This window comes from Salvelinus sp. IW2-2015, linkage group LG33, assembly GCF_002910315.2.
Source record: "Salvelinus sp. IW2-2015 linkage group LG33, ASM291031v2, whole genome shotgun sequence".
Classification (NCBI taxonomy): Eukaryota; Metazoa; Chordata; class Actinopteri; order Salmoniformes; family Salmonidae; genus Salvelinus; species Salvelinus sp. IW2-2015.
In genome coordinates, this window is record NC_036872.1 from 17,739,495 (window position 1) to 17,755,098 (window position 15,604).

Here is a 15,604-nt window from a genome sequence, read left to right on the forward strand (position 1 = left end):
CATCTATTATCCACCCGAATAGATAATGTGACCAAACTGTCTAGGTCACTAGGCTCTGGATAGGAGATCAGCTCGTCCTTGAGTTGCTCCGACAACCCCTGGTAAAAAGCCGCTTGTAGTGACTCCTCATTCCAACCACTCTCCACAGCCAATGTCCTGAATTCGATCACAAAGTCTGCCACACTGCGAGCTCCTTGGCGAAGAGAGAGAACAAACGTTTAGCTGCGTCCTTACCTCGGACTGGATGGTCAAAAAGCTTTCTCATCTCTGCCGTGAACTCCTGGTATGACGCCATGCAGGTGTCCTGTCGTTCAACGCTGAACGCCATTCCAGAGCTCTACCACGCAGCAGTTCAATAACAAAAGCTATCCTAGCCTTCTCTGTGGGTAAGAGTAGGGCTGCAGATCAAAAACTAAACCACACTGCATAAGAAATGAACGGCATCTTCCCAATCCCCTTCGTACTTCCAGGCGTCGGAACTTGGGCTCACGGAAGGAAACCGCTCCAGAAGCGGCGGTGAGAGGGGTGAAACAGGTGGTGGATGACCCCAAGCAAACTGAGCTGATCCTGGATACTCGTCAAGCTAGCAGAGAAGTTCCGGACTGAAAACGTATCTCCTGTAGCGCCGTGTTGTCCCAATATCTTCTCCTGCTGGGTAATGGCATGGCAAACGGAGTCCAGGTCCGCTGGGTTCATCCTTGGCCGGATCGTTCTGTCACGGTTTTCTAAAGTAGAACCCAGAAGCAGACCAGGACAAGGAGAGTAGGACGAAGGTGAGTATTTATTTACAAGCTTAAACGTAGAGGTAGAAAGATCCAGGTGGCGGAGCGGGCAGCGGAGGTGAGTTGATGGGAGTGAATAGGCAGATCCAAGGGAGTAACAGAAGCCACCGACGACCAGGCAGGGATGGGGTGAGTGTTCCGGGTGAATGACTGTAGACAGAACAAACGGAGGTAAGTTAAGGCAAGCAAGAGTACAAAACAACAAAACAAACTCTATCAAACTGGAGGCTGATACGCTGGCACAACATACTGTTCATGGCTAACGATCCGGCAGGGAATGGATGTCAGGTCAGAGCTTATGAAGTGGAGGGGTGATGTCAGGACCAGGTGTGCAGATAGCTGATGGGATACAGGTGCGGGTAATCAGAGATCTCCCAACTAGCTACGTCGCCCGGCAACCAGACAGGGTGCGTTCCAGGACACCGGAAAAACACTCCAGGACAGAACACAGGCAAAAACAGACTCAGGAGCGGGATTCGTGACAGAAGAAGACGCGTTCTGTTCCTAGGATTAACGTACTTTGGTACGTGAAAATCAATCCCAGAACAACAGCAAAGGACCTTGTGAAGATGCTGGAGGAAACAGGTACAAAAGTATCTATATCCACAGTAAAACGACTCTTATATCAACATAACCTGAAAGGCCCTTCAGCAAGGAAGAAGCCACTGCTCCAAACCGCCATCAAAAAGCCAGACTACGGTTTGCAACTGCACATGGGGACAAAGATCGTACTTTTGGAGAAATGTCCTCTGGTCTGATGAAAGAAAAATAGAACTGTTTGGCAAAATGACCATCGTTATGTTTGGAGGAAAAAGGGGGAGGCTTGCAAGCCGAAGAACACCATCCAACCATGAAGCACGGGGTGGCAGCATCATGTTGTGGGGGTGCTCTGCTGCAGGAGGACTGGTGCACTTCAAAAATAGATGGCATCATGAGGATGGAAAATTATATGGACATATTGAAGCAACATCTCAAGACATCAGCCAGGAAGTTAAAGCTTGTTGCAAATTATCACGTTCTGACCATAATTATTTTGTATTTTCTTTGTTTTAGTGTGGTCAGGGCGTGAGTTGGGTGGGTTATCTATGTTTTGTGTTTCTATGTTGGGTTTGTCGTTTGGCCTGATATGGTTCTCAGTCAGAGGCAGGTGTTTGTCATTGTCTCTGATTGGGAACCATATTTAGGTAGCCTGTGTTCTATTGTGTTTTGTGGGTAGTTGTCTTCCGTGTCAGTGTTTGTCGCCACACGGTACTGTTTCGTTTGTTCACTTCGTTTATTGTTTTGTTCCAGTGTTCAGTTTTGTTTATTAAAAGACATGAACACTTACCACGCTGCACCTTGGTCCGATCCTTCTTCCACCACAGACGATCGTTACACAAATGGGTCTTCCAAATTGGACAATGACCCCAAGCATACTTCCAAAGTTGTGGCAAATGGCTTAAGGACAATAAAGTCAAGGTATTGTAGTGGCCATCACAAATCCCTGACCTCAATCCTATAGAAAATGTGTGGGCAGAACTGAAAAAGTGTGTGCGAGCAAGGAGGCCTACAAACCTTACTCAGTTACCCAGCTCTGTCAGGAAGAATGGGCCAAAATTCACCCAACTTATTGTGGAAGCTTGTGGAAGGCTACCCGAAACGTTTGACCCAAGCTAATCAACTTAAAGGCAATGCTACCAAATACTAATTGAGTGTATGTAAACGTCTGACCCACTGGGAAGGTGATGAAGAAATAAAATATGAAAAAAATCATTCTCTCTACTATTATTCTGACATTTCCCATTCTTAAAATAAAGTGGTGATGCCTAAACATGACTAAGACAATTTTTACTAGGATTAAATGTCAGGAATTGTGAAAAACTGAGTTTAAATGTATTTGGCTAAGGTGTATGTAAATGTCAGACTTCAAATGTATGTACTGTAGAAATGTGCGTTGTGTTATTGAGTGGCTCTGTAATGCTCAGTGAAATGGAATAGAATCAACAACTCCACTCCAATTAGTGGGTAACTAGCGAATGTAAAGCCATCCCATTGGACACAGAGGTCAGTTCAATGTTTAGTTTAGAGTTTTCAACTAACGTGAATTCAATGTGAAATCAACATAAAATGTAACCATGTCATTGGATTTAGGTTAAAATGTGTGTGGAAACAACATTGATTCAACCAGTTTTTGCCCAGTGGGATGTTTCTTCACACCATGCAAATGGTTCTCATACACTTCACCAGAAAATGACATCTCATTTAGAGTGACACATTTCAACTAAGATAGAACCACAAGCTTTTACAGTGATGACATCTCAATTTGAATAATTATAGTCGGAAATCCGTTTCTGACACATTTAACCCATTTATCAAACATAATTATGTTTTAGTTACAAAGTGAGCAAATGAATAATTGTATTTTTCAGTAATTCAATGATTAATCTCACGCAGTATATCAGCACAGACAAGTGCCCATTTTGCAACATTATAGACATTTGATAAAGTAGATCTATCTGAAATATGTTCAACACTAAACATACGGTAGATTTACTCTTACTAACTTCAGATATCAATACTCGGTATCACACAAACACAGAATTAGACACACACACAAACTTCTGACCAAAAGCATTCTCGCCACAGACACATCGCCGCCCTCTGTGGGTCTGCAGTCTGCTCCCAAAGCAGAAACTCTGGGGGCCATTTCTGTGGTTCAGCACGGGGAAGAGAGAGGGGAAGGGGAAGAGAGACAGAGGGGTGGGGGGTATATCTGGAGAAGAATAACCAGAAAGTCATGAATCTTTTGGAGTAAGATTAGAAGGAGCTGTGTGAAATGAAAAACTATAATAATAAAAAATTCACTCAGGGGTATAATGTTGCTATGACAACATATTTCTCTGCTTTTGCCAAATTGAAAGMTCATGGCCTTTTGAGCAACAATCTAAAATGATAAATGTGAATACTATGTCTTCACCAGTTTTATCATTGCACTGTGATACAAAAAAGCGGCATCGGTGTGCTTTGGGACAATGCAGACGCCTCAGAGTGGTCGGGTAGGCTGTTTGGCGGTTTCAGCCAGCTGGATTTAGGACCACGGACACCACAGAGCGTGCAGACAGGCTGTGTGGAGGCAAAGCTTCTGACCAGCACCGTGCTGCTGTCTCTGTGTGTTGCGCTTTTTATCAGATTTTTAAAAGCAAGCAGAGACGAAATTGGCTACTCTTTATTTGACTGATGTAGCTGGCAAGGTAACTGCTGTTTAACTTAACAGAAAAATATATACATTCCCAGTGCTGAGATAGTAGTGTAACTGACATGTAATGTTAGCTGTTTCGTCCCCTCTCGCTGAAGCTCTGTCTGAAGAGAATGAACTCGCTAGCTATAGCTACCACAGCCAGTCCAGCTCTAGCKTTTAGCTACTATATGTTAGATAGCAGTATCTAACAGCTTTTGTGTGTATGGAAATGTTTTGTCCCATTTCAACAGAAGTAAATTGACTAGTTTTCGTCAGTTGYTGTACCATTAGAACTAGCCAACAGTTGGCTAACGTTAGCTAGCTAGCTCACTAAATTTTGGTATAATTTTTTACCTCAATCACACTAGACCTGAATCAGACTATGAAACCAGTGACCAAACGATTAAAGACCAATATTCTGACATTTTTTGACAGCGCAATGTTAGTTTTATTAGAGTCAGTACAGCAATGTAATGTTATTGATCTGTCAGTTTCCCTAGCTAATTCCCTACTTTTCACACTGATATGGTATTAGCAGCTCTACAGACTACACTGTCATGGTGCACAGTCAGTGCACAACACAATATTGATGATTATGAATGGATACAGATGTGTTTGAATGCCCAGTCATTTACATAGTGTAACGACCCTGGGTTTATAAGCGCGGATATCAACTCTGCCGCTCGAGCATGCTTTTGGGGCACAGTCGATATAGCGCTGGACTTCGGGTTAGAAGGTCGAGGGATCGAGACCTGCTCCCTGCCTGTTTCACTACATTGGTMTCAGAAGTGGGATGTAATGTAATGTATAGCGTAGGTTAAAACCATGGTATTTCCATGATCCACATCTACCATGGTATAAATGATGCAAACCCATGGTATTATTAAGGTGCATGGCAGTACCATCATATTTCAAAGCTAAAACCATGGTACATGTCCATGATTCAGATGTATGCCATGGTATAAATAATGCAATACCATGGTAATATTTATGTACAATGGCAGTACCATGGTAGTACCATCATACTTCAAAGCTAAAACCATGGTACATTTCCATGATTCAGATGTATACCATGGTATAAGTGAAAGTACCATAGTGGCACCATGGTATGAATGAAAGTACCATTGTAGTACCATGGTACATTTTTGTAAGGGTAMAAATGGTAAGATAAATTGGCACTCCAAATGGAAAAGGTGGCCGACCGCTGGTGTAGACTATTACCGGCAACTTCAGGAGCATAATGGCAGAATCTGCAAAAACCAGCAGCAGCGGGAGAAGGAGGGTTGGAAACAGGTTTTTTTCTTCTGGTTAGGCTATCTTGATCTCAGGCCCAATCTTGAGTCCTTTGTGTGTCTTCATTATTTATTTAATCAAACAGGGTGCTTAAAGCATCAGAAAAGTTCAGTACATATAGTTGATTTTACTAAAACACATAGGGTCTATATATGGAAAAATACACATTTTAAAAATTGATTGGTCGAAAGAAAAGACTATTCTTGGTGGACCAAGATTTGTTTTAGTCGGGAACAGCCCTAGTAGAAATGCAGGAAATTAGCTTTAGATGCCCCCAAAAGGGGAGGACCCCCCTGCCAGGTTATGTCCCCCCCACTTCTAAAACCAAAGTTGAATGGACACACATTAGATATCAAATAATATTTTTTTCATCTGTGACTTTTAARTTGACCTCCCAGGCAGGCAGGGGGTCCTGGGTATGTGTGGCATTGACAGGTGCTGAGGCTGTTCATAGTGCACTGGGTATCCAGTGTCAGGCCTTTGTTTTTGTTTTTTACTCATTGCTGACCAGTGCCCCACCTAACATCTGCGAACAGAAGAGAGCCCACTGCCCCTCCTTTCAACACCTTTCCCCACATAAATAAACCTTCTCCCAGCAGGAATGCCTGTGTGCTCCAAGCGCTCCACAACTCCAAGCTATTGGAATTCTCACTGCTGATAAGATGGCTGTTGGGACGTTTCATCGACATACTCCCATCTCAACACATACTGACTCACAGACCCAACACAAACCAATGGCACATCTGTTAGCCCTTTTGATAACCACACACGGCCCACCCCACTCCACTCCCAAGATCCCAATGTGGGAGAGGACAAGATGGCTATAAACTATAGAAGACAGGCATATCGTATTGCTATATATAGGCCTGCTGTGACAAAGTCAATTAAAGGTCTCCGCTTAGTAGCCAGATGAATGAAACAAAACTCTTATGTCTAGATAGTTTACCATTCAGTAGTTATTTACTGATACATCTGAGTTCTCAGTGATCCATCAAGACGATTGGTTGAGTATGCCATCCAAGATATACCTACTGGTCACCTGTCCGTTTGTGCTAGGGCTTTTTGCTGATGAGGCCACAGAGCTTTTGTCTGATGAATGGATGGGAGACACTCTAACACTCCCATAAGAATCCATATAGACAGTGGTGTATGGACAGGACCCATGCCCTACTGCGCCCACGCAGGCAGAGAGCAGCCACTCAGCAGCTGTCTGAGGGGTTGTCCTGCTGCTCCACATTCCTCTCAGTGCCTGCTGACGGCCAAGGACAGGCACTGGTGCCGCCCAGCCTGCCACCCCTCGCATCTGCGCCCACTCCTTTGGGTTGGCACTCYCTGGACCAAGGTCATCAGTAACAGGCAARAGTGAAAACAAATGTCAAAAGAGGGGAGAGGTTTTGACTTTTATGAAAGCATAAATTATAACCACCCAGACTTATAGACAGCACACTCCCTCCCACTGAAGAAGTGTTTTCCCCACCTCAGTGCTACATTGTTGTTAACCATTAGAGACAGAGGCTTCATGGTTCTCCAGACCTTGCTAAAGGAAATGGGATGTGTAACCTCAGCTTCTCTGTATCCTTTACAAAGTACTAAACTAGATAACAATACCAACACACACACACATACACGCACACAGACACACACATACACATACACGCACACACACACGTGCACACAGACACACAAAGAATGTATTCAACATTTAGTCCTACTATTTAGCAAAATAAAAAACGAAATACCAGAATTGAAATATTATTACAGTGTAGGGGAGGATGGTTAACATCAAAGTACCTTTAATGAAATGCTACTGTATCAAAACTATACTATAGATTCAGTCTTCCCTGGCTCTTCCCACAGTGCCTGAGGTCTGGTAGGCAGAGAGAGAAAAAGAGACTGGGGAGCAGACAGCCTCCTGGGGTACATCCCTCTGAACAGCCTGCCAAGCCTGTAGACTCAGCCTCTCCCTCTATTCTCCCTCTCTCTATTTTCTCCCTTTGTCCTACCTCTTCCCTCTCTCTGCTCTTCCCCTTCTCTCCTTTTCCCTTTCCCTCTCTCTCACCCTGCTATCAGCCATGCGTAATTAGCCATAAACACAGCCCTGCGCAGGCCCACATCTGGAAGGATTTTAGACATGGCAGTTTCCTACCAATACAGCTAAATATTTATGTTGAGAGTTACTGCGTGTGGATGAACTCAAGATAGAGGGGTGTGGAGGGAGGGATAGATAGATAGAATGAGGGAAAAGGGGGAAAGATGACTAACTCATGGAGAAAGACTTCGAATAGAATTGTGTAACTGTGTACTGCTGACAAGTTGAAAGTCACTAAAACATCAACCAAAGTGCAGCCTTCTAAAATCTTTCAACATAATGGAGGATATCCAACGCTATCTGATATACTTTAATCAAATTGGTCTCAATTGCCTACACATTATTAAACCAATCCAAAGCCCACAAGGTATGGTGAGTCACAGGAGGAGGTGGCAGTGTTAGGCTAACTGTTTGTTCCTTTATGGTCCACAGGAACAACAAACATCCAACTAATACTTTTATTAAACAAACCCCTGTTGGGATTTCCCATGGGCTGAGGGGCCTCAGCTGGAATGTTCATGGGAGCCAGCTGTTGTGTATTACACATAGCAGCCAGGCCTGGTGTCCCCAAGACCCATAGCCCTGCCCACAACTGGCTGCATGGAGCCATGGAGGAGAACATGAATCTAACCTGACCCAGGAGAGGGTCAGATGTCGCCTTGACATCCTTAGTAATGAAATGCCTTGAGAAACTTGTGAAAAGTCATATTCTCAGCGTCACCCAGAAGCTTCTCGACCCATTTCAGTTTGCCTATCAGCCTAGCAGAGGAGTTGATGATGCCATTCTTACCCTCCTTAACATGGTCTATAGACATCTAGAGGGTGCCAAATCCCATGTTAGGGTTCTGTTTGTTGACTTTTCCTCTGCCTTCAACGCAATCCAGCCRTACATTCTGGCACAGAGACTCATTAGGGACTTCTCCTTAGATGGGGGGCTGGTTTTGTGGCTGTTGGACTTCCTGAGCCAACGGTCACAGCGAGTCAAAATAGGTCCCCACGTGTCGGACATACGCAATACCAACACAGGCTCTCCTCAGGGATGTGTTTTGTCCCCACTCCTGTACATCTTGTACACTAATAGTTGTACTAGTTCCCATCCTGACAGACACCTCGTTAAGTTCGCTGATGACACTGCCTTGATCAGCCTGTTGCATGATGACGAGGAACATCATGGCCCGGTCCTAGATGACTTTGTAGAGTGGTGTGAGGAATCACACTTGGTCCTCAATACCAACAAGACGAAAGAGATGTGCATAGATTTCAGGAAGTGTACAACACCTACCTCTGCAACATCTATCAGACGTCGGAATATAGAGATTGTAGAGGAATACAAATACCTGGGTGTCCTCTTGGACAATAAGCTTCAGTGGAGTAAATGTACAGACCTGATCTACAAAGAGAGCAAACAGAGACTGTACTTTCTCAAAAAGCTGGGATCTTTTAATGTAGACTGTACTATACTGACACTGTTTTACAAATCTTTCATTGACACTATTTAAARMTTTTGTATTGTTTGTTGGTTTGGCAATGCCACTGTCAGCCAGAGAAATATGCTGAGAAGGATTATCACCACAGCAAACAAGGTACTTGGAGTCAAACAGACAGGCCTGTATGAGATCTTTAAGGTCAGGGCCCTCCGCAAGCCTCACAAAATCATTTTAGACCCAAGCCACCCCCTGTACCCGGACTTTGAACTACTCCTCTGGYCGCAGGTATAGGGCACCCCTCAGCAGGAAAAACACAACGAGACAATCATTTGTGCCAGGTGTGATATCCCTCCTAAATAGCTCGGGCTAATGTTCCTATCGACTCAGTAAGGCCAGCAGGCTAGTCTTTTTCCCCCAAATGTTTTATTGGTATGTAACTGTTATGAAAGTTGTATTGTCAATATTGTTTTGTATTTAAACGCCACTTTAAACGTGTACATGACACTGCAACAAAATGTCCCCATGGGGACAATAAAGTCAGTAAGTAAGTAAGTAAGTAAGTAAGTAAGTAAGTAAGAGGGGCAGCAGAACTGGGTGACAGGGCACCCAATCTGGGGAGGGGATGATGCAGAGCAAGCTGAGCTGAAGTTGAGCCCCCCTACTGTACCTGTGATACAGTTTGTATAGACTGCCAGGAACAACACAACTTCTCACATTCCACATCTGGAGCTAATGTCATGAGCGACGATGAGAGTATGAGCGTACGGAGCAATTCATTGAAAGCTCTCTGGCAAATGACCTTACCAGTCACATCGTATTTCAGTACAGAATGGTAAGGATGGCTTTTGACAGTTTTTCACAGGGGATTGGGARGTAGTTGTTTGCTCCTAGTACACAGCCTCATAAAAGTGTCACAGTATGCTAAACATGTGTAGGAAAACAAATAAAGTGAAATAAGTAKGGTAGGTACAGGGATGTGAGATTATCTTCAATCACCTCCACCGCTGCCACCCAGGCTATTTTTGTTATTCTTTCCTCTCTTCTGGTTCTGAGAAATGTGTTCCCCAGATGTTTATGCTGCCTTTATTAAGCAGAAACACAAGGCCTATAAATGGACGGCGGGCCGCCTTGGGCTCCCTCGGGCTGTGCCTCCTTTGCATTGCGCCGATGGGCCAGTTTGGGGTTTTACTGCGCCCATGTGCAGGCGAGTGCTGCTCCCACTGGGTCAGAGAGGAGGAGCATTGTGGGATTGTGGAGAAGCAGAGTACCTTGGAAAATGGTTCAATCAGCTTGAACCTTTGAGTGTTCTGTGAAGGGCTGGGGTTTTTGGTAGCAGCTTCACATGTGCATATATTCAACAGCTCAGAAGACTGTGTAGGTGTATCTTATCTTACAGCATCTACAATCTCTTTACCTCCTATTAAGAGCCATTCTTCTCTGGAATGGAGTGAGGTAGTGTAAGCCATGTCTACAACTCCCTTGATTTATTGTTGAATAAACAGATCAATCATATGAATTCAGATTGTCAGCCACACATGAATAGTCTATCAGACTAACAGTGCTACAGGATGTTGGAAGTGTCAGACAACAGTGCTAGGTCTCACCATTAGCTGGACAGCGGTCGGTCAGTCGGTCAGCCTTCCTTCCTGAAGAGAAGTGAGGTGGCTGCCTGAGATTGCTGGAATGTTATGGTATTAAAGGTAGGAGCCAAGCTGCCATTAAAGCACAGAGAGGGAGGATAAAAAGAYTAGAAATGTGTTTCTGTTTATCCTAGTTTAGCAAGGCAAAGTCAGCTGGATTGTGGGGTGGGTGTGGGGAGCGGGGAGGGAGGGGAGGGGGACACTGAAACACAGTGTGTTTCCTTGGGTCAGAATCAGATTTAAAGCGACAGAGTTGTGTCAAAGGGGCAGGGGCAGATGACAGCTTTACTTCACAAAGTCTTCCGTCAGGATCGACACCAGTCCAGACTCCCTGCACTGTGCTTTTCAGAGACACAACTGACTCTGGGTTTGAGCTTTCAGCTCACGRAGTAAGTAGTCTGTTACTATGCCAGTGTATAAACTTCTGGTGTTCATGGGCCAAAAACATGTCCATTACCTCAACCACTCATTAAATACCAGTAGAACAAAGAATACAAGGTCAGTTTTGGAGGGTTTATCAGCATACAACACAAAGTGTTCAAGTCAAGGGTCCATCTACTACTAACAGTGGATACTTCCATAGCATAGCATTTAAATGTCAGTCATTTAGCAGACATTCTTATCCAGAGCAACTTACAGGAGGAATTAGGGTTAAGTGCCTTACTCAAAGGCACATCGGCAGTTTTTCCCACATAGTTGCCTCTGGGATTCGAACSAGCAACCTTTTGGTTACTGGCCCAATGCTCTTAACTGCTAGACTACCCGCCTCCTATATTCAATTATAGTCAGTGTATAGAACTGTTAAGATGTATTGGGTGCCATGTGCCACAATTTAAACTATACCCCACGCCCAAGGTAGAGAGTTTCCCATAACCCATTTAAATATTTGCACTTTGCCCTTCTGTCATCCTCTAGAGTTATTTCCTGATAMTGAGCGAAGAGTGTCCATTGATATGTTTTTCTCTTACTCAGTTCTGGGATCTAATAAAGACCAAAATAGTTTCTCAATGAACATGCAGAATATCAACATTGTTTGATATTTTCATCATGATCTGTCTACAGTGTTTGGACAATCATCCCTATCTCCTCGGTCACAGTTTTGATTAACTACATTTGTATTGCCCACTGGCCTACTGTATTTTAAACTCTCAGTTTTAATCGGTTAAAAAATTATAATTATGACTTACAAAGTAACGGTCTGGTTCGGGAGCAGGCCCYGATCCGGAGTTTCAGAAAGTTCTTCGCTGTCGCAGCTGACTCTTTTCCGGTACTGCGTAGTGGCGTGGGCTTTGGAGCGTTCATCTGTACAGCTGCAGCCGCTAATGATGAGCCCAGAACAAGCTTGAGTGAGCCTCGACTCAGAGGCAGACAACAGGACCAGCATCAGCAACAGACGCCCCAGGAGCGGGATGCCAACGCCGGGCACAACCATTGTCCTTATCAGTCTCACCTCAGCTGTCCCCTTGTCATCCCATTTCTCTACCACGAAGGTTCCTGGGGCGATGGCAGGAAGAACATACGTATTTTTACAAATGTGTGACAAGTTGCTAATATCCGTTTAGTTCCTATTAAAAGATMCTCGAAACTTACTGGTAAAAAGGCATTCCCAGTATTTTGCACTCCCAATATTCACAGTCCTACTGTAGATGTGGCTTGAGAAATCACGGTAAAACTCACTGATATTCGAGTTGTCCTGAACTAAAACTCTACTTGAAAGTTGATGTTTCGCGATAAAAAATTACGTATTTGTCCAATTGTCCGTAAGTTTGTACCTCCCTGATGCATTACTCCAACGTTGGGTTGGATTGTCACAATTAGAATTTGATTAGCCTACCTTTATATGTCCAAACCTAGGCAATATCCAAACTRCGTTATTCCAGTGGTTTTGATCAAATCCTTAACTCAGTTGAATAAAATCTGCTGCCCTCCACAGCTTTAGTTTAATTCATAGATTTAGAAATTCGTTTGGCACGATGTTCTCAAGGCATTCAACAAAGTTTGCCATTCAGAATCTTCAAGATTTAAGTTCTCCATGTGTCAATTTAAATTAAACTTTATCTGAAAGTAAATGAGTTAATTTGGAAAACGATAAAGCGCGTCCTGGTCGGCTCCTTGGTAATTCCCAAAATCTAGCGGTTTTGCTTGCCACTCTGTCACACTCAAATGTACTTACTACACCAAGTGCGGCCATTCCGTCGCCGGCTATGCGATGATCCTCGGGGTCCTAGCGCAGTTTTGACTTTGGCAGTTTCACTAGGTTGCTATCCATTTTTAGAATAACAGGCAGTCAGCCAGCTGTCGGTCTGAAAGTGGATCTGCAATTGAAGGATATTTTCGGGTGCCAAAACTGTCCATTTGTAAAGAAATAAGGTCCTAAGATTTAAATGATAACTGAAACATCAATATGATATCAATAGTCATAGACAAGKCTTTGTTTATTTATTTAACAATTACAATGTATATTTTCATTTGAATTAATACAGTATTCACACATCACTTTTAGGCTACATCAAATAGCTAATTAATATCCTGCAGTGTTTGCTACTCTAAAGTACAGCTTAAATGCAATATTTTGTCTTTAAATGTACGGTATTGGTATGTCTATCAAGATCATCAGAGGATGAATCGATAACAGAAACTTGCAAATGACCTAAACTTAGAAGTGGCTCTTTGACTGACCACAGCATTTTGATGAAAATGAATTTTATTATGCATGATCCCCTGTTGCTGGCATATTCTTGCCAGTAGATCTCATATCTACACTGAGTGCACAAAACATTAGAAACACCTGACATAGACTGACCAGGTGAATCCAGGATGCTTTATTGATGTAACTTGTTAAATCCACTTCAATCAATGTAGATGAAGGGGAGGAGACATGTTAAATGATTTTTAAGACCTGAGACAATTGAGACAAAATATTTAAGTGCCTTTGAACAGGGTATAGTAGTAGGTGCCAGGCGCACCGGCTTGAGTGTGTCAAGAACTGCAACACTGCTGGGTTTTTCACGCTCAACAGTTTCCCGTGTGTATCAAGAATGTCCACCACCCAAAGGACATCCAGCCAACCACACAAATGTTGGAAGCATTGGCGTCAACATGMGCCAGTATCCCTGTAGAACGCTTTTGATACCTTGTAGAGTCCATGCCCTGACAAATTGAGGCTGTTCTGAGGGCAAAAGGGGGTGCAACTCAATATTAAGAAGATGTTCCTAATGTMTTGTACACTCAGTGTATACACTGTATAGGCCAACATACAGGGATTTGCTTTGCTGCTGGATTTCAACACATGCAGTTAGAAGAAGTTGACCATTCATATCTTCCACTGACAACACTTTGGGAACTAGAAAACATTTGCAAGTTTGCTGTTGACTTCAATCCACCAAAGATCTTGCATGCAAGCAGGTTATAGACTGGAAAAGGTATTGGCTTCAATGAGCACATCAGTTGTGAGAGCAAAGAAAGTCAGTGAACCTTTGAGAGTTTCCTGTTGASAGATGATTTGTTTCTAATATCACAAGAGGATTTACTGAACTATTTACCCATCATGAGAGATCAGATTCACATAAATCAACTTCTCCCAGCTTTAGGAAGAATGTAGTGAGGCCATAATGTTATGAGAGAACCATGCTGAAGCTATCATGTTAGAAGCTGAGGTCAGGGCCAGAGGAGTCTAGATCAGCCTGTCTAGATAAGTCAGCTCAGTAGGGTCACTGTTGCACCAGGACCCTGGCCTGTTTAGTGCAGGGGCCAGGGTCACTGTCTAATTTGATTCAGAGGTCTATACATGACTGCATTTTTGCAACTGAAATAACATGTTGAGTGAACATTGCTTTTATGGCAAACTGTTGTTCACATATTCTCTAAGTGAATCGTTTTGCAATGTGTTTAGAGAGTTTTAACGAGGAAGCTACATGTTAATGACTGTACTACTACCGCCAATTGCCTGTTGCTATAGCAAGCAATATTATGGGTCCTTATCCATTGGCCACTGTATGCTGTAAACAACCAAAAAGAAAGAAAGGCAATGAACAAGCAGTAATACTTACTACACCACTGGTCATTGCAATAGATGGACACTTACCTTCAGTGAGTAGTTGTGATTTAGTTCATGGCACGGTTTTCATAACATTACCGCCCCAAGTAATGCTTGTGCCCATTATTAATGAAAGTGCCTGCTAAAGCTCATTATCCAAATCAGTGTAAGCACAACTATAGCAATCGCTTATCTAAAGACAGATGCATCACTCTGATGCAGGTGGAAGAAGTACAGTTAAGTACAGCTAAATGCCAATAATACATTTTTTCCTGTTGCTTTCAAGGTTGACTATCAAGCTGTGCAGTGATGCTTATTGATCCTCATGTGTTGACATCAAAATTCCATGGCAATGTCATTACAATTCCGCCTACTCGAAAATTGTATTTTTTCCTGAAAGAAAGAATAAAATTAGATACTGCCTGGTAAGACTTTTTGTATCCTAAAACAATTTTGAACACTCCAAAAAATACATTTGACTATAAAATCCCTACAGTACAGGCCTTTACTGTAGGGATTTTACAGTCAAATGTCTTTTTTGGAGTGTTCAAAATTGTTTTAGGATACAAAAAGTATCCAAAAGTATCCATTTCAACAAGTCTGTCTTTGTCTATGAAATAATCCCAATAGTCCTGCACTCTACAGATTTCTGTTTAAAAATACTTTCTGATATATGAGAGGCAGTGGAGGAATGAAACCTTAGCGTTTCAAATCTGGAGTGCATTTTGAAATACGAAAAGGTGAACCAGAAGAGTATTTGAAATGGGTCTTGGTGCAATTGGGGGTGACATGTACTCACAGACATATCCAAAACGCAGGCACCTCAAGTCATGCTAGCATGTCCCGTCGTACAATGGTGTAGTGTGCTCTGACCCACCCTTCAGACCCCTGGTTTGTTATTCCTGTATGTGATACTGTACACTGGAGCAGGCTCAGAGAGCCAGCATGATTGCTTAAGGAAACCAGAAAGAGTGGTTGGGCGCCTGCTCAGCGATGAAACAGAGGGCTGTTTATCCAAGCCATTAAATAAGGCTTCAAGTACAACACCCCCCCCTCCAACTCCCACTCCCCAGCCCCCAAATCTCTCTCATCTGGAGAGCACAATTTCACGTCCCAAACG

At 43.2% G+C, this 15,604-nt stretch overlaps 1 protein-coding gene across 2 annotated transcripts in view; it reads right to left on the bottom strand.

Annotated features, from left to right (window-relative positions):
* adgra2 (adhesion G protein-coupled receptor A2) overlaps positions 1-12,688 on the bottom strand; it is a 68,120-nt gene extending 55,432 nt beyond the window's left edge. The window contains exons 1-2 of one of the 2 annotated variants that reach the window (XM_023978802.2): positions 12,283-12,688; positions 11,636-11,942 (exon numbers count right to left, since the gene is read on the bottom strand). In XM_023978802.2, coding sequence (XP_023834570.1) covers positions 11,636-11,880 — 245 coding nt within the window. In that variant the 5' untranslated portion in view covers positions 11,881-11,942; positions 12,283-12,688. Of the gene's footprint in view, positions 1-11,635; positions 11,943-12,038 lie in introns of both variants that reach the window. The other variant, XM_023978801.2, reaches the window with a different exon arrangement.
* Positions 12,689-15,604: the final 2,916 nt, after the last annotated feature.